The sequence below is a fragment of the Ornithodoros turicata genome, chromosome 10, assembly GCF_037126465.1.
Source record: "Ornithodoros turicata isolate Travis chromosome 10, ASM3712646v1, whole genome shotgun sequence".
Lineage (NCBI taxonomy): Eukaryota > Metazoa > Arthropoda > Arachnida > Ixodida > Argasidae > Ornithodoros > Ornithodoros turicata.
The window spans coordinates 23,950,602-23,974,291 of NC_088210.1; the positions used below are offsets into that span (position 1 = coordinate 23,950,602).

Sequence of the window (23,690 nt, forward strand, 5' to 3'; positions counted from 1 at the left end):
GCCAATACAGCTAATAATAAAAAAAAAGCCTTGTTTGTTGGATACTTTACTTGAAGCGATTATTTGTTTAGGTTCTGCTTCTGCGTTCCTTTTTCGACAGGTGCTCTCGGAAGCTCGACGCGTGCTACGACCGGGAGGTCGTTTTCTCTGCTTGGAGTTCAGCCACGTAGGAAACCCGCTTCTCCGAAGGTACGATAAAGCATCCATCTATAGGTTGTCTGTCCTGCAGCCACGCACCTCTGTATACGTGGGCATCACCTCGGACAGCTCCCTCGGCCGAACACGTCGTGATGTCAGAAGACATTAGTAGAATCCGTTGACGACCGTCTTCCCCTGATGATGGCGGCGGCTCTCGATTAAGACATTCTCTCACGCCGTTCTCCGAAACACGTTCGTGACACGGTGTGTACCGTAGACGTGCATGAGCCACAATTTATTTCCAAATGGCTTTCTTCCTGCCGCACAGCTTCATTCAACGGATGCGAATGCTGTGGATAGAATACAGTGGCCGGCCTTGAATGACTTTCGGGCTCTACATAGCGTAGAAGAGAAAACGCTGTTGTTGCTGTTTTTTTCATCGCGCAGGGGAGGGGTTTTGGGAAAGGAAAGAAGCAATAATAATGGGGCAGTATCTTTATTCACACGGTAAATGTGCGAGCGGAAGGTCGTCTGGGTTTAGTGCGATATTGGAGGCTGTGGACATTTGAAAGGCTTTCGTGACGAATCGTTTCTTTTTTCTCTTCTCTCTCTTTCGCGAATTGGCGTCTCTTTTGAAGGGTTGCTCAGATGTGACGGTGTATTTCTGCTATATAGTATGAAATGATCGAGAGTATATTTTTTGTCAATTCGAGGCGGCCCCCTGGAAATAGTCCGCGGGGCCAAGCACGAATGCAACGCAGCTGCATTTCTGCTTCCACTAGAGTTGGGTTCTTCCTTGGGGGCAGGGTTCTTGCAAATGCCTTCTGCACGTTAACACTCCGTATATGGGACACCGTTCGCGTTAATACGTGTTTCGTCCGGAGATAATCTTTACAGCTGTTTGTGCGCCTCTGGACTGGAGTATTTTCGCAGACGATAAAGGCGGAACAAACAGCAATTCTGTCGTCTGCTGCGGAAATCCTCGAGGGGTTGCCAAGCAGCAACCGGCATTAAATGTTGTTCAGATACGTTGTTTTGTCCGTAAAAATAGATTCGTTTCTCTGACTTTACAAGACGACAAATATCGACGTTGATGAAATTAAGGTACTAATGGGAAAATTCAGTGCAAGTCAAATGTTTCATTTATTTGCAAGCGGTTGGTGTGGCCTTGTGCTAATGCAAAATTTTTTATGCATTTGCTTCATTTAGCTTAAGACACAACAAAGCTTGCTTTGAGAGCAGATTCTCAAATCTTTTCTAGCTTGTACGACACATACTCGTTTCAAGTGATTCCAGCGCTGGGCATGCTGCTTGCTCGTGACTGGCATTCTTACCAGTACCTCGTCGAGAGCATACGAAAGTTTCCAAAGCAGGTAAACCCGATTTCTTTGTATTACTATGTTTTGTAGGTTGGTCTGTATCGATCTGTTGTATTTTTACAGGATCTATTTAGCGGAATGATTATGGACGCCGGCTTCAAGAACGTCTCCTACGAAAACCTCATGGGTGGCATAGCTGCAATTCATTCAGGGTTCAAGATCTGAATCTGTTCCTTTAAAGTAGTCTCCTTCAGATACGAAAGTATGCACCAAAGCCTTCAGTTCCTTCGAACGTGTGAAATTTGGACTTTGAATTCGTGAACAGGTCCTGCTTGATGTTTTTGAGTGTTGAAGGAACTTGAGGTGGGAGCTCAAAGTACCCGCCGCGTCCCTGCTTATTTCCGTGTATTCACACGAGGAACATTCCCCAGAATACTCCAGCGAAAGTAGCTTCGTGCTCTTCTAACCATGGGGAATATCCCGCGGCACAGCCAAATAAAAAAATTCTTCTTACATATACGCACCTAGCAGACGACACCCTTGTCGTCTGCTATTTCAGTCAGTGCATTTCAACTACATATTCCGTAGCAGACGACAGGGCCGTTGGTAGGAGATGTCGTCTGTTATGTGCGTAATACGTCACTTCCGCTTTTCCGGCGTTATGCGAATGTTGAACATTCGCGGCGAAATTTTCGGCCCGTGAGAAGTTTTTGCTTTTTCTTCCTCTAGAATATTCCGAGGGGATGTAGCTCGTATGAATACACGGTTTCAGGCTGCGATCTGAGTGTACCTTTATGCAGTTACTCTACTCTCACAGCAGCCACGAATTATGTGAGGCAGGACAGTTCGCACGCCCCTTGAAAAATGTGTAATGAACACTGGTGATGGGCGACTTCTGTGATAGAGCATGGCTCAATATTGGTTTGGCCCACAGGCTGACCTGAAATATTAAACTTGGCAATTTGTGGTAAGCAAGTCTTGCACCATCGTAGGTAACAATGATAAACGACAACGGACACTTTTGTTCCGACCGTTGCGCTTTGCGTGCGTTGTTGCTTCTCCGGCTGAGGCTTTCCTTGATCCGGTGGAGATGGCGCTGTAGGACCACGTTCTCTAACGTTCTTCAGTTCTCCGATGCTTGTAGTGCGCGCGTTCTTCTCCTCAGTGGCATGAGGTGAAACGTGCCACCTTTGCTGAGTAGGCAGACCTCACCTGCTTTTCTTCAAGTACCGTATTTTCCGGTGTATAACGCGCACCCCTAAAAACGGGCCGAATTTGAAAAAAGTTCGATGAATAACGCGCACCGCAATGTTGCTACAAGCTTCTCTACTGCCATCAGTATACACAATAAACGAAGACGGTGTATCATGTATGCATATGCTTTATTTGAAACACATTTAGTCAAAGCTGTTAAACTCCGATGCAACAGAGTCGGTGTCGTAGTATACTTCAGTCTCCTCTCTGCTTTCGGTTTCGCGTCCCTTCTCAGTCACGCGAACCTCCTGAAATACCTTTGAGAACGTGTTGTGTATGTTCCTTTGTGCTCCTTGTCTCAGATTTTTCGTCGTTTTACAATCCACCAGCTCGCCTGCACCCTAGCACTTTTACCGTTCTGAAATGAATTCAGGATTATTGACAGCTCAACAGCATCCTTAAGCAGTATTATGTCGAGTGCGCCGGTTCTGTGAACTGACCCTAAGAGGTTTAGGAGAAAGCCACAGCACACCCTGGAAGGGGCTAGAATTTGTACGTCACCGACCTGCAAAGGAGCTCTGCAGGAAAATATTTCCGTGTATAACGCGCACGTTATACACCGGAAAATACGGTACATCACCCCCCACCCTCCCACCCACCCCAAGTGGCGTGGCAACGGAGGGGGCAACAACTGTTACGCCACATTTTTTACTCATCGCCGGCAGTATACTGCGAGTGATGATTCCGACACCAGTCTTTTCTCTATCTCTCTCTTTAGATTTGTATATCAGCATAGCTCAGATACGCACTGATGCTATGTTAACCAGCATAATTAACTATCGAACGTTCTTACCTTTTCCTCGTTCGTGAGGACAGAGCCGGTGGCATCCGTTAGTGGCGTTGACCCGCCGCTAATCTGCTTCCCTGGTGGCCGCGCCAGCCTGCGACGGTTCAAGAAATGTCGGCCCTCGAAAAAAATCAACAGATATGTTTTTTCTTTTTTGTTGCATCTAATAGGTCCGAGACCTCGGCGAGTCGATTCTATACAACATCTCTCACAGTTCTGTACACAGTTGAGTGTGACAAAAGCAGTACCACTTTCTAACAGCCGCGCAGAACCTGCGAACAGCCTCTGAAATGTGAACCACGTGTAAAATTGTTCTCTCTTCCTTCCTCCTTTTCTCTTTTGCTATTCCCATTTCCCTTTTCCCAACGGAATAGCAAGTTCGCCTCGCCCCCCCCCCCCCTGTCCCCCACGCCTTCCTACTGTCCTCTCTCCATCTGTCCACATGTGTTCGCCGCTCAAAGCCACAGTTGCTTCGCGGCGCAAACACGGAATAAAAAAAGGGCTTTCAACAAGCGCAAAGAGCGTACACAAGCGCATAAACAGAGCGCAATCTGAGAACAGCCTACTTGTCAATCTTGTAAGGGCCACTCGATACACCGATATGACGAGTGTGCAACTGACTGCGTTACAGGAACAGGGAGAAGAAAATGCGTTTTTTTTTTATTTTTTTTGCTAGTTTCGTTTGGCTGCCACTAATCGGCGAAATAAAGTCAGCCGGAAGTCTGGAAGCGATCTTAGCGATTGGCATCGACCGCCGTAAACGGCGCTCTGCCGCCGTTGCGCCAACGCCAACGCACGCGCCCCGAGCGAACGCAAGCTGCATCTAAACGCCTTTAGTGGAACCACGCCAGCGGAGCCCTCCTCCCATCTTGGGAGCCAGGTTATTAGGAAGTGACGATACGTAAGGGGCCAGTCCGACGGTTCCCTTCCTCGGTTGCTTCGAAGAAGCGGGTCAAATATTCGCGCGCATTATTATTACCCAGTGAGCAACTTTGAAAGGACCCAGTGTGCGTGATGGAATATATCTGAGAGTTTTAGTTGTAGCGTACGCAAGGAAATTGCGTGTTCACGCTGCGCACGCTCTAAATGCAAAACCACCTTATGTTGATGCGGCTTGCTCAGTTGTCTCGCGACGTAAACCCCAATTATTATATTAGATGCGATTAGATTATATATTATATTCCTTGCGTACGCGAAAGCAATAGACCTTTTTCGTATTGCCAACTGTAAGATAGGACTACGAAAAACCTTTTAGACCTCGTATTGCGAACTGTAGGACGGGACAAGCGTAAGCTTGCCCACATCACGCTTCAAAAATAAAGCACCACCTGTAGTACGCAAGGGCTCATGGGAACTTATAGCGCCCCAGAGCATTACGAGACGGGCAGAGGCAGAGGCGGAGGTAGAAGAATAACAATAACATTCCCGGTGTGCGCAGCAGCCGGGGTAAACCATAACCGAAGCAGACGACAGGGCAGTGTCCCTCAAAGTTCCCATGATGCTTTGCGTCGCGCGCATATTTTTTTTTAAATCGTCTATTGGACACACAGAACTCTCTGTTGTCCGTTGTGTCTCTGTTGTAGACGTCCGCTGTGATGATCCTAGGAGTCGCATTTTTAAGGAGGACTTCAGAACCCATGACAGTATGCTTGCTTGTGCTGAGTTCGCAAGGGTATCTAGACTGTCTTCCTAGGTGGTTGGTAAGAGCCGCAAGGTCGTCGTTACATAAACTTGTGAACACTGTGGAAAGCAACGGTTCTCTAGCAGGAACACGCAAGCGGACAACACAAGACTCAATGCCTCAGAAGCCGCAGATGAAACTGTTCTGATAGGGAGTTTTTGTAGGATTATAGAGTCATTAAATAAGGTTCGTTACTTTAAGATCGGATGCACTCTAACGAAAACGATACGATAATTAAGGTATAGCTCATCATAGATAAAGGAAGCTATCAAATCTAAGATCACAGCAGCTGTCAGCCACTTCAACGGAATAAGATGATTGGCTTGTCATGATTTCGGAACTGTCATCGCGAACTCATTTTTGTCACGTTACGGACTCTCGAAGGAAAGAGAGAAAAGGAATGTAACCTACATTGCAATCTAAGAGAGAACGACATTGAAGCACTTCGCGGTATTCGTTATTTTATTATTTTCGTTGCACGCTATATTGTCACTTACCTCAATCCATGTGCTAGGGAAACGGGCGGAATTTCGCAATAAACCTCTACACGAGAAACGTCATCGTGACGTTGGTAGACAGACCGAAAGCGAAACAAATCGGGAGAGGAGGGATGGTTCGGCTGGTTGGGAGGTACGGCTGCCACCTACTGAAAGAAAAGTAGGACAGAAGATCGCGTCCCTTTCAGAGACCATCGTAATCCCCTCAAGGCCGTGGCTTTCGGGTGTGACCCTGTTGGCCTCTAGCTTCGAGTGTAGTTCAAGTCTACCAAATTGGTGGCGCTGTCGAACACTATGACGTCATTTGTTTACAAACAGGGAGAGGTCTGTTGTGTTTCTCGTCTCGTATCTTTGAAAGTAAACTTGTAGCTAAGCTAATAATAATAAATTTGTCTTCGAGCGTGCTATGCGGTGAAGTTCTGGTTCAAGCGCCTATTTTAGTCCCCCGACCCTGCAATTTACTCAGTAGCACCGCAGACTCCTGTGCATTTAGTCACGGAAGGCACTAATGGTTCTGATAATGCGTGTAATCCTCACAATGACAAAGTCCTTGTTTAATTTTTGTTTTGAGTACATGCGGCAAGACGCAAGAAAACGTCCCTGACACTCCCATGAGCCTTTCACAAATCTGTATTTCTGCAACGTTGCGTGCTGCCGGTTAATTCCTACAAATTATCATTACGGCGACCTATCTAATAAAAACAAGTTAGTTTCGCCTACTGGTGATTAACGGCTGGTACTTCCCAGGTAGCCAGGTTGCCAATTGAAGTGCACTTCGGGTGGACTCCTTTGCTGCTACCCTTGAGAAACCTGTCATCGACTTGCGAAAGGTCACCGATCATTGTGTGGGTTTCCCCGCCTGAGGAAAGTGATGCCGGTGCACTGCTATACGCCCTCTGCCGTGTGCCCCGGGTAATCATCAGGCAGAACGGAACAACACTTCGCTGAGGACGTGTGGTTGTGCTAATATGCATATCGTCGGTCGGTTTTGCTTGCACGGAATAGAAGATGGAACTGGTTTGTCCAGATAGGCCTTTGCTATAACGACGGGTCATTGCTATAGATCTGTTATTCGGCTCGGATATGTACGGTAACATCCCTCAGTTGCCATTGGACAGCGAGATGTTTCGGGATTCCCCTTCTTAGCACCAAAGTGTGTGCAGAGCACCTTATTTTTACTAGTCTTATCTTTAGCTGTGAATATAAAAAAAAGTACGATGATGCTTTGTATCGATTTCATTGCATCCCAACTATACATACAGGGTGTTTCAGTTTAATCCCCGGAATTTTAAATAATTCGCGAACGGGTGCACCAATCGAAGAACTTTCTTTCTTAGAAGTATCTGTCCGATACCACCTACAAGCTGCGCACCGTGTGAATTAGTGGGAGGCGATCATTATTTAAATAAAAATTCAGATGTGTTTCGGAATATACGGAAGTTTATGCCGAAGTTTAGGGGCTGTTTGCAATGCTTGTGAGTAAGTTTCAGGGGCGGGGAACATATAATGGGGGAGTATTTGTAGTCTAGGGGAGGTTACAATTGCTTCCCAATTTAATCTTTTTTTTTTTTTCAGGGTGTACGTGGGTTTTACTGAAGCAGCGAAAAAGGTTCAAAACAGGGACATCACTGTGGTACAAAGAACCGCGTTCGTGATGATCAACTTGGTCGTTCTCCTACGTCTTACGTTGTAATTCTCGCTCGCATCGTATTTTATTTGTCACCCCTACTCGTTATAACTTATTTAAATATACTTACGCCGCTCAAGGGACAAGTTTTGAAAAAGGAAAAATATGTATTCTAAAATACCCATCAGTCACTCCTGGAACTCCCTGAAGAGTAAGGCATCACATGTCATGATGCGAGGTTGAACGGAGTTGAATTATGGGCTGAGTTTGAAGTCACCTGTGAGCGTGATTTTTATCGTTGGCGCGAATTTTAAATTGAGCGATATGCAAAGTGATTTAAAGTTGACTGACAAGCTGTGGTATGTACATAGAATAAAGGGAGTGGATGAAAAGCAGTCTTCTCCGTTGAATGACGTACTTGGGGAAACTTTAGTGTAAATGCGGAGGTAATTCTGTGCATTTCGAATAAAATGATAATACAATGACATGTGACAATTATTCGCTGGCTTGTTCTTGTGCTGGAGAGATCATTGCCCTTTGTTTACCACACATTACAAGTAATGCATGTTTACCGATCCTGGATTCGCAAAGTCGTGGCGAGGTCTGCACAAACATTTCGGGTGTAAATATCTTGCCCTAATGGCACACACCTTCGTGGTGTAAGTTCGCCACACCACACAGACGGGTATTCTGTAAAACACCCTTCCAAACGGTGTATTCTTCAAGAAGCACCATTTCAGATGGCAAATTCTACGGAAGACGCAATTTCAAAGGGGTGTGTCCCATATGAAGCACCGTTTCGGATGGGTGTCCTGCAAGCACCTTGTTCAGCGCCGTTATTACAACTTTAACTTGAGCCGGCGGAGTGCTCTCTACACGGTGAAAGGCGTAAAACAGTTTACTCTGTACTGCATACTTCGCTCAACCAATCGGCAGGGCCTTGCGGTGACATGCAGATCTGCCATGCCATCACACCTGTAGCACACAGGCTGTGGCTCTCAGTCGATCCTCCGCTGTCACTGTCTACAAGGGGGCGGCTATGTACACGCCATGTTGACCGGTCCTTTATTCCCGCGTTATTAGACAATACTCCAAACCTAAACAACACATCACTAACTGCACACGAAACGTTCACGCAGAAGGCCTTTGGCTATAACTGCGAGCAGTACGTGCACCTGGCGAATACCCCATCGTATAAGTTAGTTCATTGTGTGTTTGCATAACCGTCACCATCAGCGCAGAAGTAACTGAGCGGTAACCTGGCCGAGCAAATTCAATTACTGCTGCCAAGTAACCTGCCCACAGAGTCGACTGTGCGCAAACGAGGAACGCTGCTGCTACCGCGCGTCCCCCGCTGGAAACTGGTTCCGCCGTGGCAAGGGCGAGAGACCGGCCCAACTTCCCCGGGGAAGCCGATGTCCTCGCGCAGAGGGAACCAGGCGGAGCCGCCACACATAACGGTCTGCACGGAAGGTCAGTCAGCTCGTGCTTCCTGGTGCCGTACCAGTCGCACTACCCGCACTGGGTTACCAGTGCTTCGAGACTGCTCTGGAGGGGAGCTTCCGGAATTATGCCACCTCCATCAACGTCCCTCACTGAGTGCTGTCCATTTGTCTACAGTCGTGAGTGCATTGTTGTGGTACCGAAAACATCCCTGTCTCTGCGCCTCAGCGCGTGGTCCTTGGGTTACAGCGTTGTTCGGATTCATCCACGGAGGAACACATGAAAGTCGTCTTGATCGGGACCCCAAGAAACCGTGCAAGGGATTCTCGATCAGCAACGGACGACTTTACGACCAGGGCGCTCGCAGTTTGCGGCAATCTATCGGACTCTTGTGGTTGGTGACAAGTGTACGCATTCAGGAAATAGGTGCGATGCCGCGCGCCTGCGGGGTTTCTCCGTGAGCACGCTACGCTTTGTACGCGGTCTAACCCTTCGGAGAATAAAACGCGACACCGACCAGTACGCAGTTTCAACACGAGCGAACATCGTCTCCTGCCAGGTGGTTCTGGCGACGGCGACCAGGGACGACGAACCCTGCCTGAACCTCGTCGTCTTCCGTGCTCCAGTGGAGCAGCAGACTGGCGAAAGTCGTTCGCCGCAAGAGAAGCAAGCCAAGCAGGACGGCGTCACCATTGCTATGCTTGCTATGTGGATGCCTCGTTGAACACAAAGGCTTTGTTTTTCTGCTTGCGGTTGCCGGAAGGATGTACTGGTTTTGACGCTGTCATCGAGAAGTGGCTGCTGCCATGCGGTGCTCGCCATGCAGTGCCTGTGCTCCCTGTTTGGCTGTATATTTTCCAACCCAGTGAGCGCGAGACGAAATGGAGCATTGTGCGCGATGGAAAGTGGCCAGTTCTTTTTCCTTGAAGGTTGGCGCAAAGGCGGGGGTCTTCTGAAGAAGTGCTGCCCGGCGATTCGGAAATAGTGGATGTAGACTAGTGATTGTGTAACACGGTCCATCTGAGTGGGTGCAAGTGAACGCAGGAGTACGTGAGTCGAAAGATACACAGTCTTCATCCAGGACGTACCACAAGTCCTCCGGAGGTGCACATTTGGTTGTGGGGTCTATCGAGCTATCTGCGTGCTTCCAGCGGGAAACGTCGCAAAAGAAATATTGCTCTCGGCATTGTTAGCCTTCGTCGTAAAGCAGCGTACAGGTATAATCCGACATTTGAATCCTTGACGCTGCACCGCGCGTTATCGCCTCAGCTGGGTCAATCGCTGAATGGGCGTTGATCTGTTGACGCAGTGTACTGCTGTGGTGGAGCACGCGAACGTCCTATGCACGGTACAGCGAGACGGACACTAGGTACCTCGGAGCATAGTGTGGTGGTGTGAGTGTCATGACGTGATGTTTGTGTGTGATGGCATCGAACGCGACAGTGTGCCATTCCAGTAGCAGCAAGATGGATGGATTTCAATCAGCACTAAGCGTGATTATGCGTCGAAGGTGTAGTACTGGTGAGAGTCATATATTGCTTTTCAGTTACTCAATGTAAATATAGATGTGAATATATCCGTTATGGAGTTTTCGCTGTGATTTGCGACGTCGGTGTTGCACTTAAATGTTTGACGTTGTTGACATAAAGCCAGGAGCTATAATTATGACATTTCTCAGATCGTTCATACATTCTCTGTTGTTTTCCGGAAATCTTCAAATTTTGCCGTTCGCTCTTTTTTTTTTTCTTTTTTGTGGCGCATAATGGGCACAGCGTCAGTATGCAGAGGGCTCTCGTGTTCTACATAACGGCTACACCCTTTCTCCATGCGATAAACGGAGTCTTCGCTTTTTCGAGATTAAACGATCAACATTCAACTATATTCAATATATTCAAATATATTCAACTTCATCGCCGTCAGGCTGTGCGGGTCCAGATTCCTCAATTACGAAAAATTTACGTTGTGGCCTTAAAAAAGAGTTTTGGGCATTTTAATGACTTCGTTGGCTTGTAACGTCCAGTTGTTAAATTCGCGAACTTTATATTAAAGGGTAACATCTTCAGCACTGGGTCATGGTATTTTGCGCACGGCCATTTTGCAGTGTCTATACAAATTCGGGGGAAGCTTCAGTAATTGACACCGCAGTCTTCTCACACGTCATATTTCTTCTTCTTCTTTATCTTTTTTTTTTTTAGTTCAGTAAAACTGGCGTACTTCGAGCACTAGATGCGTCTGGGCTCCAAACACAGTCCGCAAGAGCAGAATAAGTTTCATAGGTAATATCTTATTACTGGACTGTAACGGAAAATATCCGGCAGCATTCAACTCTATAAAAATTGACCCCGATACATAACTGCTGTTGCTGATTGTACTTGCAATTGACCACCGTAATTTCCTGCATATAACGTGCAAATTTACTGCGGAAGTTTTGAATCGTAGGTTGCAGGTTCGAAACCTGCCGAGGACGCCATCAACTTGGCGGCAGGGTATAGTACAAGCGGTTTGGGCACTCCGGCTTCCGCGACTGCTATTAAATACGGCCATGAACCCTCGGGTGGGCATGATCGCATTGTCTTCTTGCCACGTAAATCCACGAATCATCACGAATTTTTGTTGGATAATCCATCTCAACGTGGTGCTTTCTTGTTTTCTGAACAGAAGCCCTGACTGGCTGAGCTCGTACGCGGTGCGGTTGTACGCTGTACTCGAACTTTAAAAATCGATTTTTTTTCCCCGCTGGGTGCACGTTATCGCCCGGAAATTACGTCTGTATAATTAGACTCATTATCGTTCGAGCAACGCAGGTTTGGGGGAAAGGGTAATACCCAGTATTTTAATTTCGTTGTGAGAGAGCACACACACACACAAATAGAGATACGATGATCAGATGGGGCTGATGGGGTTGTGAGAGAGTTTTCGTATGCTTCCTTGTAATTTAAAGTAAAAAAAAAAAAAAAAAAAACTATCCGCATTTCGGAAACATGTGCATTTTTCGGAATCTTTCAAGTGAAGTTTTTCCCCTTGCGTGTAACTTTCCTCCACAAGCGCTGCTGCACGCAGTAATTTTTGAGCAATATACTGGTCCCTTTTCCAATATCGTGCAGATCGTCACGCGCGACTTTTCCTCTTGAAATTTGTGAGCGATATTGGTCCCTTCCGCATTCTTTATTATAGAACTAGTCTCATATATTGTGACTTTGAAGCCTTGTGCACTGACATTATCTGGACACGGGAGCTTCATACCATATACCAACGACTTGGATGTGGTACCACTAGTATTCACCAATCACCTCGTCACCTGTCATACTAACCATGCAGTGTACCCTGGGGTAGTGTCGTTACTCATTGCCACTACATGTATTTGTTGTTGTTTTGAAACACGATTCTTCAACAAAATAAGAAAAACGAAGCACAAGTACGATACCACTGTAGTCTTCTGTAGGCCTACTGTTCCGAGACACTTTTTTTTTCCGTCGTTGTTGTTGCGAAGTTGTTATGCAACGTACAACTTCATATCCATCGTGCATAATATAGTTGATAGTAAACAAAACTGAGAAACAATTTTTTTTTTTTGTAACCGCCACACATTAAACGGTTAATGCATGCGTGAGGACCGTTTCTCTAATTGCCGCTTTTTTTACGCCGTCACTTGCTCCCAGTTTTCTGGCGAAACTTGGTCACTTCATCCGCGCTTGGCTTCCTTGCGAAATACTGGCTCGTTATGTTATAGTGGGAGTGGGCCGTGCATGTCTTCTATGTGTGTCTCGGCCTTGTGCGTTTTCCAAGGCCAGGGTCGTTTTCTTACGGTATATAGGTGCAGAGGAGGAGAATAATAATGAGCAGGAATGCGCGCCCTTTGGCTGTATCCTGACACAGAGCCTTTGGCTGTATCCATATCGGGGCTCGTATTATTATGAAGGGAAAAGGCACTGCAGATCATCTCAGGCATTTTTTTAGAATGTGTGACTCGCGGATTTCATGTACCAGTATACCGGTGTATACGCGTAAGAAATACCTGGGTGCGAGAGTGGGCGGGGGAGGGTTACATCATCGAGACCTGCGTTTCCTTTTTGCTGGCAGAAATTTGATTGCGCAGGGGTGGGCCTATTAGCTAAATTTGCAGTCGGTCGTTTCTTGCTGGAGATTAGTAACGTAAAAGTAATAGTGCAGTTGTAAATGCAGTTGTTGCGGTTGTAAAGGAAAGCGTAGCTTTCTTGCCCTATAGTGTCACTAAGCTTATGCCATATTATGCAATAAGTTAAGCAGAGGGAGAGAAGTTTGAGCTTATCTGTATAATTCGCTAAATTCTGTTTGGGATTATTGGCAAACGAATTTTTAACGAAGGTTTTCAATGTAGTGGCCGGCTGAAGAATAAAAGTTTCGAACGCCCATCCTTTACTGAATCCCTTTTGTGTGCAAAGAAGGTTTTCGTTGCTTGAATTTGTTTTTCAGGGGAGGGGGATATATAGAAAAAAAGGTTATACAGAGGCGCTGATAAAGGAAATGAGGAACCGCTACTCTGCATTGGTTATTGTCAATTCGGGGAGATATTTTTCCTAATCTTTTACATCAGAAGCGGGGGGGGGGGGGATATATTTATTAGAACAAAGAAAAAAAAGGTAGGAAAGGTCAGCAAAACGGGACGTCGGCTTGCTATTCCGAAGCGGGGTATTACCACGTAGCCGGTGTAGTAAAGATGCTCGCGACGTGCTCACACCTCGGGGGATGGAAAACTATATATTTTTAGCTAAGCCTATCGCGTTGAATGGGCTGACTAGCCTGAAAAGCAGACTCCGCATAGAGAGGCAATTAATTTTCTATTCACGTTGCAACCGGGGGACTTTCAGGCCCACCTTTCTTCGACATCCGATCGCTTAAGTTATGAAGCAAACTTTACTATGAAGCATTTGGACGTGTTTATCATCTTTATCTGGACAAATGGCCGCTCCATTGAATACTGTCAAGGTTGGGCGCCTACGTTTATTCCCGCGGCCTCATACATAATGCAGCGCTTCACTTTAAAATAATGTGTCCGGAAACAGAAAAGTGTCCTATCACACTGCGATTATCGTTCGCCTATGCAAGGTTCCACAACATCTCTACACGTGAGTTATAAAAGTTGCAGTCTGGAAAAAAAAAAAAAAAAAAAAGAAGAAATGAAAACGCTGCCGCCTCTCCTGCGGGGAAACTTCGATCTGCGAGGCAGGTGTCTGCGACGTATTACGTATTACAAACTGTAGGGGGTTGCAGACGGACCGACGCTTTTTTTTATGCAGACGACACTGAATGATATGTGCTTGCAGACGTACCGATGCTTTTTTATGCAGACGACACTGAACGGTATGCGCCTTTGCCAGAATGGGCACATATCCGCTTCATCTTTACTTTGAGTGACATGTGCAAAACAAAAATAATAATTTCGTGGGTTGTTAAGGCGAACCTCGCCCCAAACTATGGAGCTGGTACAAGACGACAAGACTTTCGTGTTGACATCTTTTATTGCTTCGTAGCGCTTGGATCGCTTCGCAAGGTGGCAGTGCGACTGCCATCTGGGTACTCCGTTTTCTTTTTTCGCTTTTTAATTTCCTGCAACTTCCTCCCTCGTTTTGCCGCGCTATAACGCAAGGAAAACTGCGAGCAGTTATCGCTCATGGTGCACCGGAAGGGTGAATGACTACATTATGGCGCACATCCGAGGGACAAAAGCTCTTATCGCTGGTGTAATAGTATTCGATGCGCGAAGGTTGGTAACCGGAATAACCGTGCTCGGCCTTGCGGCTGTAAAGTGTCGGTTTTCTTTGCCTTCTAATGCAGATCCTGCCCGATATATCGTGTTCCGCGGAAAGTGCGGCGGTGTGCTCGAAGCGCACTCATGAATACGCGATCGCTGAAAATTCATAGCCAGCACGGGTTTCCCCTCCCGCACGGTGTTTGTGCACCTGTAAGTTCGTGCCCGTGAATATAATACGTGGGGAGAGGGCGCTATAATGTTTCTCAGATCTTGGTTGCGTGCGTCGTGAAGTGCTCTATGGGATACGCGTTATGTACTGTTCATGTCATCTACTTGATGCTAGGCTTAAGTCTTGCTTGAAATGCGTGCATTTGAAGCGGAACGACAGTGGAACCATGGGGAGACTTTTTGAGATTGGGAGTGCAACAACTAATTAGATTGTAGCTCGTTCTTACCGGGAATACCCGGTATATAAGTACTTGTGTTTATTGTTTAAGTCAGACGCTTGGCAGTTGCAGTCAATTGCAAACATTGACTGCAATCCTTCGGTCGGATGCGAATATCTGCATTTTTTATAATAGTCGTTTTCCCCGGCCTATATGTCCGTAAATCCAACCAAAGGGGCTGTGCAAGGTGAACATCTGATAAGAATTTCGCCACGATGTGATAACATATTTGGAATGTGGGACCTTTTTATGAAAAATCGCGTGAACATTCTTCTTCTTACAAATACACACCTATAGCAGACGACACCCTCGTCGTCTGCTATTTCAATCAGTGCTTTTCAATACATACTTCGTAGCAGACGACAAGGGTGTCGTCTGCTACGAAATATGTTGTGGCTCAATCGCAAGATATTCCCCGTGGTTAAAACTACATCAGTAAACACCGATGCAGCTGTGATTATAAATAGTTTAATTGCTCCGTTCACGTAATATGCGGCAAAGTTTGTTCCCGTAGGCACCAAGTGCACACGTTTGTGCGGAGTGATGGTGATTTTCTCGCGTCTACATCGTGTGAATAGCGAGGACGTAGTGGCGCCGTCTACCCAGAGCTGACGCGAAACCGCATTATACATGCAGCGGGATGCGCTCGGTCCCTTTCTAATGCAGCGCAGGTGTGTTTCCGATATACGAGCTCTTACATTATCGTGTATCGGCGACCACACAGCATGCTGTATTTTAAAAGCCCATTCGCTTTGTGTCCTCGTCTTGTGGTGAGATTATCTTTTGCCGCTCTTGGTTTTGGTTGACATATTTGTAGGTGCAGTGACCGCGGCGCTCTTTATTTCAATGGCAACCCGTCCTTCTTTTCAGGAGGTAAAGCTTAAAACTCTAAGACGTTAATGCAGGAAATACCGACGTCCAAAAGGTACCTGGATGCCCGTATATAGGGAAACGACCTGCTAAAAGATGATGACGATAACGACGCCGACGACGACGGTGATTAGGTTACCATACGGTGATGGTGGTGGTCATAATATTGATAAAGAAGGTTCACAAAGAAATATGTTCACGTCATGTACACGTCTTGCAGTACTTACATTCAATGATTGATTGTGATGATGCCGAACGTAATATTCTCACCTTCGCGTCAACGTTTTCAAAGGGCTGCGTGTTGTCTTTTCATTGGCTACGTCTTTGTAATCTCACCAGTCTGCGCGCGGGAATGTAAAAAAGGCAAAAAAAAAAAAAAAAAAAAAAAAGAAAAAGCTCCAAACGTAAGTAGCTAAAGATTCGTATTCAATGGGCGCGTTAAGTAGCGGCTCTAGAGCGCAGGGAGCGCGCTCCTTTCTAGTAAACGGCATCACTCCTTTTCCGGAGCGTGACGTTCTTGATGCACTCTCAAGCTCCGTCTTGCCAGGGCTCTGGAGGAGAGCAAGGGTACTCGCAGTTGTCGACTGTGGGAGTCGTGTAAATTCAGAGTCTCATAGACTTGCTCCGTAATTCGTCGCCACCGCGAATTACCATATTGACACCCGAAAGGAAATGACCAGCGCGTTCGGGATGTGCGACCGCACCGTGTAACAAAATACGGAAGTGCTATACGAAAACGATACGATAAAAGGAAGTTCGTCACTTCGAAGGGAGTAAAAAGAATGGCTTATCGCGTTTGCGGAACCGTTATTGTGAACACTTTATAACCTACTAAAGCTCCGTAACAAATGAGGAAAAATGTGAAACGGAACAAAAAGAAATCACGTGAAGGCGAACCTTTTCGAGGGATAAAAGTTTCCCGCTTGGCGATGAAGCATATGCGACATTTATTTATTTGTCTTTACGTACCGTATACATTTTAATGGAGCCACGCCATTGCGTGTGGGAAACTGGGCCAGGTTTCAACGAGTACACCTAATTATTATTTGTCGACGTTGAAAACGTGCGCTACATGCATGCGTAGAGACCGGCGTTATGATAAAAAGCTGGTTTGTTTCTGAAAGGAAAAAATACGGAGACGGTTGGCGTTGTGCCACGGCCTTATTTGGATACACATCGTATAATTACCCTTCTTTACATTTTAAAGAGGAAACTTAACGACTTAAATTGACTGGAGCCTACTCGTGAATTATGGATGTTTTTAACCGCTACTTCTGTGTTTCTGCTTTCCTTTTTTTGTCGAGGATAACGGTCGTTGTTTTTTTGGGTCCAGCCTCCACAGCTGTGCGCCTAACAATACTGGTGATAAGGAAAGGGATTGTTTATGCGATGCTTCTAGCCCGCGAAGGTCGTCGTCGAATATGTCATGAGACAGCTGCAACCCGATGCTCGTTATATGAAGGCATTGCCTTTACTCGGGTAAAGGGTGTGGATAAACGACGTGTAGCAGGTGACATTTCCTTGAGCTTGAGGAGTAAAACACAGATACAGAGCACTCTGGTGAGAGAGTTTCGTCCTGGTCAGGATGTTGTTTATTACTCAGGTAGATACTATAATGTAGCCATAGTCTGTTTGTTGTCCTTTTTTGTTTGGCTTTCTTTTTTCTCCTCTTTCTTTTATGGGAATAGCAAGCCGTTTTTAAATACAGTAAACATATCCCCCCATAATCGGATAAACAGGTAAACCTGTAAACATGCACGACCACGCGACGACCGTTCCTCAGAGAATTTTTTTTTTCTTTTTCTATCACATCACATCACATCCTCAGAGACCAGCACGCAGATCAGCGATGCAAGAACTCTATACTTCACCTATCACCATCAACTGTACCTCTAAGTGCGCCACAATATACTTTTTTAACGACCGGATAAGAGGGAACATCACACGTATGCTGCGACTCTTGGCGACGGCCCTGCACCTGTTGCGCCAGAACACGAAGATACCACTAACAACAAAAACGTTTCGGAGACGCGCTTCTCCAGGCGGCGCCAGTGCCGAGTGGCTCGAGACTAACATCTCCATTTTTTTCTTTTACAAATCATTCAATCAATCAATCCACGCGGCGGCTAAAGGCGAAAACCCAACAAACTAAGGAAGAAAGTAAGGTGAAGTCTCGTCCTATAAACTTGTTTGTCTTTTCTCCTCAAGCTCAAGGAAGTGTCACCTTCTACAAACAGAGTGGGTTTGAAGGTCGAAGACAAATTATTTAAGCCTCCAAGCCCTAATCGTCGACCATTGATGTCGCACTTCATAACAATGCAGACCAGATGCTGCTGCTGCTGCTGCTAATGGATATAATTAAGGAAAAAAAAAGAGGGGGGGGGGGAGGTGAGTCATGACTAAGTCGGACTGGCTACTCCAGACCTAATCGCTTTTGTGCTGTCCTGTGCTGCGCAGATGAATGAATTCGATCTACAGTACATAAAGTAATCTCTTTCCGAGATATTCCCTAATTCGACATAATTAAGGTCCTAAGCTTTCAGCCAGTGCCGCTTATGATGCCTCCCCGCATAAAATAAGATATACTGAGTTCCCGAACTGATACAGTGAAAAAAGAAGCAGGTTCTGCAAATCAAATTGCAGCAAGGTCGCCCTTCGGCGAGCGATGCAGATTCGGGTGTCATTTTTTTTTCTTTCTTTTTTTTGTGTGTGGAAGTCTCACGTTGAGCAGTCTGCGAAATTTTGACTGAATTGTTTATTATGCTATATGCCTCCGAATTCACGACGAAAAACGCTACAGTTGCTCTGCAAATTTTGGAGTTCAGTTAACAAAATTAGCTAAATTATTGCGTGACACGAATGCAACGTACCATATATGTGCGCAGAAACTTTTATGAGCGCCACTCAGAAGGTTGCGAGTGGATATGGCCTGGTATTTTCAAGAATTACGTAAAAGTACCCGTGGAGCTGTGAGTTAACTGTGCTGTTGCAGTGCTTTTTTGTAGTGTAGCGCGGTCTTTTTCGTTACATTTTTTTCTCACGGTTTACTGAAACATATTTATGTCCACTTCGTTCTGTCGTGCTCAAACTGTACACATACACACATGATTCCGCAAGGTATAGTAGTAGAACCCTCATTGTTGTTCACTTCCAAAGTAAAAGCTTTTCTCTCTCTCCCCCCTTCTTCCTCCACCTTGAGTTTATGTTTCGCGTTTTGTGGTTGCGTCATTAAACATGCAGCTGCGTTTTGAGATCCTGTCGTGCCTGCAGTTCTCACCAATCTCAGGGTTCTATATAGTAATCGATCGCCGTAGCCACCGGGCCGCCTTGCTTCCGTTTGGATTGGATTGGATTGGAAAAGAAAGAAAAATATGGAGAGGTTAGTCCCGACCCAGTCAGAACTGGCTACTCCAAAACGCGTTTGTGGGTGAAAAAAAAAAAGAAAGAAAAACGTCAGCTACGACAAATAGGACCGTTTGCTTCCGTTTCATCTATACACATACATATACTTCTGTTCACACTACCTCCATATGGACATGATGCCTAATGGCTGTTTCACATAAGAACGGACTCAGCACGCCATGTCGCGAGAGGCACACGATTGAGAAAGCGTGGTTGTCGGACCGTGACTTCTCTCGGACTGCGACACCTTAATGAAGTCGTTAACCCTTGAACACACACGCGGAAGTCGTCATGCGAATCAACAAAGCGCGTCGCTCCAATCTCTCAGCTTGGCTGGGTGTCGAAACACTAGCGTTTCCACACAGCCAGACCCCCAGTGGTGGCTTCGGGATGCGTACGTCTTCGTAGCATGCAATTACCCAACATTTATAGAACCTTCTCGCGGGTCACTGATTACGTTTAGCCCCTCCACGAACATTGACTCCGTTATTTCGGGCTATATAGCCCTGCCAGCGAGATAAGAAGATGTTCGCGTCAAGACGGTATACGACCGCGATAACCTGTCCTATACCTGGCTGAGCCACACCCGTTGCAGTAACGATCCGAGTGGTTCCGCGCTTTCAGGGCCATAGTCCTTTTTTGTTCGTATAGGGTTAAATATATTCAATATGTTACGTGCTCGCCAATTTGTAAGTATGAAATGAAAAGAAAAAATGCCGGTGGCTATAATGTGCGAGCGAAGGTCGAGTAGGGAGAGGGTGGTGCTGTGAGAATCGGAAAAGCGCTGACTGATGAGGAACTGTAGTAGGGACAACAAAAGACGGCGGTTCTAAAGCTTCATTCTGTTGATGCAATGAAGCGTGTCAAGAATTTTGTCGCAGTCTTTTTTTTTTTTTTTGCGTGCCTTGTCTTTATACTGAGAGGTCGACCTTCCTATTGTAATGTGTTCGTGTACTAGAGACAGGCTAAAAAAAATGGTTAGAGTGTCCAGCAACTATACCGGGTGTCTCAGTCCCGGGGCTAAATAATTCGCGAACGGGTGCACCAATCGACGAACTTTCTTTGGGACGTGACACGGGTTCGAATCTTGTCACCGGCTGTGCTGTCTGAGGCTTTACCCGTGTTTTCCGAAGACTTTCCAGACGAATATCGACACAGTTCCCCCTGAAGTCGGCCCAGGACGCATACTAACCCCCCTGTCCCCTACTCCTTCCTGCTGTCCTCTCTCCATCTGTCCACGTCTGTACGCCGCTCATAGCCACAGTTGCTTCGCGGCGCTAACACGGAAATAAAATAAAAAAAACACGAATGCACGAAACTGTGCAGTATATAATAGAATAGAAATAGAAAAAAAAAAGAAAAAAAAAAAGGAGGGAAACGTAGATCGCGCTGGTGCGACCAGCTGTTACACGACGAAATTGTTCACGCGTATAGTTTCACAATCTCTTTACCAGCCTTCCCCTCTTAAGTAAGTTAGCGGCTATCATAGGACAACACCAGGAAGCTGCGTTCGCATCGTCATTCATGTGGTAGTAGTAGTAGTAGTAGTTGTTCTGTGTTCGCAGAGGGAAGGGTCAAAGAGCAGTCGATCTTGTCTAATAGAACCACACCGATGATATACACCACAACTTGTAAACTATATATAGTCTATGGATGAGCGGAAACCATATGTGACACAATCTATACTCAAATTCTTCCGATCTGCTTAAATTTCTCGTCCGTTATATTTACTTCACAGCTGTGTCTAGGGACCGCTGGTTCGTGTGCGTTCTGCTCATTGGCCCTCTCTATAGTCTCGGATTTCTTCGATGTGAATGTGTTCGTAGCTCGGAAGAAATCGGGAGCCCGTAGACAGCGAGCGACGCGAAGTGGTATGGGGTACACCAGAGATCTTATCGGGGAGACACGCCAGAAGTTTCATGCCATGTTCGAGGCATCCGTTTATGACAAAGTTCCCGTGAGACACCGCAACAAGCGCATCCTCTCTGAAGTTTGATCACGTATGTTACCTCCGGCGTACGCGTCTTCAGAAGGAAACGCATGTTACCGTCCCGGTGACCGACCTTTGCCTGTGGGTCGCTCTGAGAGCATCTTTTCCCGTGACACGTATTTTCTTACTTCCTGCGAAAAATGTAATATACAGAGACACAGGAAGTGCCTCCGAAAAAGACCCTTAGCAGCAACCGCGTTGCACCTTATATTGCAGCTTCTGTCGGTGGTGTGGTCACGAAAGCCGAGCTCTATACGTATACCATTGTCTTCCGCAACCAGTTTGATGCATTGCGACGACCTCAACCACAATTAGCGGGTCTGCGGGGCAGTGAGCATGTCTCAATATGGCGTTCTGGAAATAGCACACGTGTGTTTATATGCGCGTGTTGAATGGGACAAAGGAAGACAATGGCCTCTCTAGAACGTTATAGCTGCTGGAGGAGTAACCTGTATGTATGGTACGGGTCTATTGTGATATTTTGGTGGGCCACCATATACTTGGTAGGACGATAGCATGTATGCTTGGCATGGGAATACGGTGGATACACCGTGCGTAGTTTGAATCTTAGTGATTGATGTTGCACTCGAAGGACAAAGGAACAGAAACGACATTGACCGTGTAATCAATGTGCATAGGCGTCAGCAGCTTTTGGTACAGGAAACAAACAAACAAAAACAAACAAACAATGGAGCAATCTACCTCTCGACTCCTATGTGATGACGCTGGTATAGGAAGGTTGAAACTATATAGAGTCACTAAATAAGCTTATTTAGTAATAATTTAGTACTTATTATTTAGTAATAAGCTTTCAATAGCTTATATTTAGCGACTCTGGTCGAAACCTACGTCGTCCCCCATTTTAGGTGCACCTTTTTTTTTTACCTAATTTTCCCTAACACACTCCAGGTACCCGAGATTAATCTTGAGTCCTTAAGATTTAACAAATCAAGTAACAGTCGAGAATTCACTTAGCCTTATCATTTCATGGGCTAAGTGAACGAAGTTGCAGATTGGCTTGCCACCAGGGAGCAATAAACAGAACGGGCTTATTCCAGTTACGTCGCTGTAGCGGATCATTATATTGTATTGTATTGTACTGTATTGTTTTTCCATTTCTTATTGCTTCTATTGCAGGGTCCGAGAGCAATGCGAAGAAGAGGCTTCAACTCTTTCACGTACGACAGAGAAGCTGCGGTGAGTAGACTTGGCGTTTGAAGTTTGAATCATTTGCCCACGGATCGCGAGCGAAGTATGCGTGCGTTTGCATTTTTTTTTAACGCAATTGTGGCGTCAATAGTTGCAGTCATGATTCTTGAGCAACAACAATTATATTCTGACGATGAAGTGGGGAGGTTTTCCACTATAGGAACGCTACCCCATAGCTAGGGGGTCTAATATTAGTGATGACAATGATGAGCGATGACGATGATGAGAGATGACTGTGATCGTCGGAGTGGCGATGGCGATCCTGATCGTGGTGGTGGGAATGTCCGAGGGCACTGTCGAGGTCACAATGAGTCCTTTAGGCCAGTCGCCTAAAAAAAAAAAAAAAAGAAACTGCATGACATAAGGCCTCGGTGTCCCAAGGGACAAATTGAAGGGGTGGCTGCAAAGGGTAGCAAGCTGTGATTGCAGTGTATGCCTCTCGTTGATATAAGTCCGATACAGCGGAGGAGTATGTGCTCTACGTTGGCAAGTACGCCACACTCGTTGCAAATAGGGCTAACCTCACAGCCTAGATGGCAGCGATAGAACGGAGTGAAGGCCACGTTCAGACGTATAGCCTGTGGATGAGCGACTTCAGGGGACGATAGGAAGCTTTGCAGGCGCAGCCGGTATGACAGCGTTGGGTCTACACTTCGCAAAGAGGACCTGGTTGGAATACCGTGTTGCCACTGTAGTGTAGACCAGGAATCACACAAAAGCCTGAGGAGGGATCTTCTGTCCCCTCTCGAAAGTATAATGGGCGTAGATGTCTTTCGTGTATGTGTGCACTCACATGGTAATTTCATACCTTTCTAAAACGATAGAACCCATCAACGTCGACAACCGTGTAGGTCCGTCTGTAACAGTTGTAGAGAGAGTAGAGAAGGAGGAAGCAGTTGTTACAATGGCACCGAAACTGGTGCTGCGCCATGTCCATGAGGACCAGAAGACAGCTCTATATAAAGCTAGCGCATTTAAATGCGTTTGGCAGAATTCCCAAAGATTCACCTGTTTTTTTTTGTCTTTTTTTTTTTTTTAAGGAGTACACTCTTAAAAATGAACTTCACCGCATAGCACGCTCCTAGCCAACCAACATCTCGAATGAAATCGTTACCTGCCCTGATTTCTTGAAAACGGGGGGCGTACGCCTTTTTTGTGACAATTATGAACAGCATAAGTGTCACAAAAAAGGCGTACGCCCCCCGTTTTCAACAAATCAGGGCAGATAACGATATCATTCGAGATGATGGTTGGCTAGGAGTGTGCTATGCGGTGGAGTTCATTTTTAAGAGTGTA

General features: G+C 46.1%; 2 protein-coding genes across 8 annotated transcripts in view; both read left to right on the forward strand.

Moving 5' to 3' along the window:
* LOC135371147 (2-methoxy-6-polyprenyl-1,4-benzoquinol methylase, mitochondrial-like) overlaps positions 1-7,788 on the forward strand; it is a 48,203-nt gene extending 40,415 nt beyond the window's left edge. For 4 of the 6 annotated variants that reach the window (XM_064605186.1, XM_064605187.1, XM_064605188.1 and 1 more), the window contains 3 exons: positions 101-189; positions 1,400-1,511; positions 1,581-2,428. In XM_064605186.1, coding sequence (XP_064461256.1) covers positions 101-189; positions 1,400-1,511; positions 1,581-1,682 — 303 coding nt within the window. In that variant the 3' untranslated portion in view covers positions 1,683-2,428. Of the gene's footprint in view, positions 1-100; positions 190-1,399; positions 1,512-1,580; positions 2,429-6,423; positions 7,192-7,251 lie in introns of those variants that run through there. The other 2 variants (XM_064605185.1, XM_064605184.1) reach the window with 2 other exon arrangements.
* A 2,283-nt stretch (positions 7,789-10,071) lies between these two features.
* Positions 10,072-23,690, forward strand: part of LOC135371141 (pleckstrin homology domain-containing family G member 5-like) — a 250,282-nt gene continuing 236,663 nt past the window's right edge. The window contains exons 1-2 of one of the 2 annotated variants that reach the window (XM_064605170.1): positions 10,072-10,267; positions 22,323-22,382. In XM_064605170.1, coding sequence (XP_064461240.1) covers positions 10,171-10,267; positions 22,323-22,382 — 157 coding nt within the window. In that variant the 5' untranslated portion in view covers positions 10,072-10,170. The remainder of the gene's footprint in view (positions 10,268-22,322; positions 22,383-23,690) is intronic. The other variant, XM_064605169.1, reaches the window with a different exon arrangement.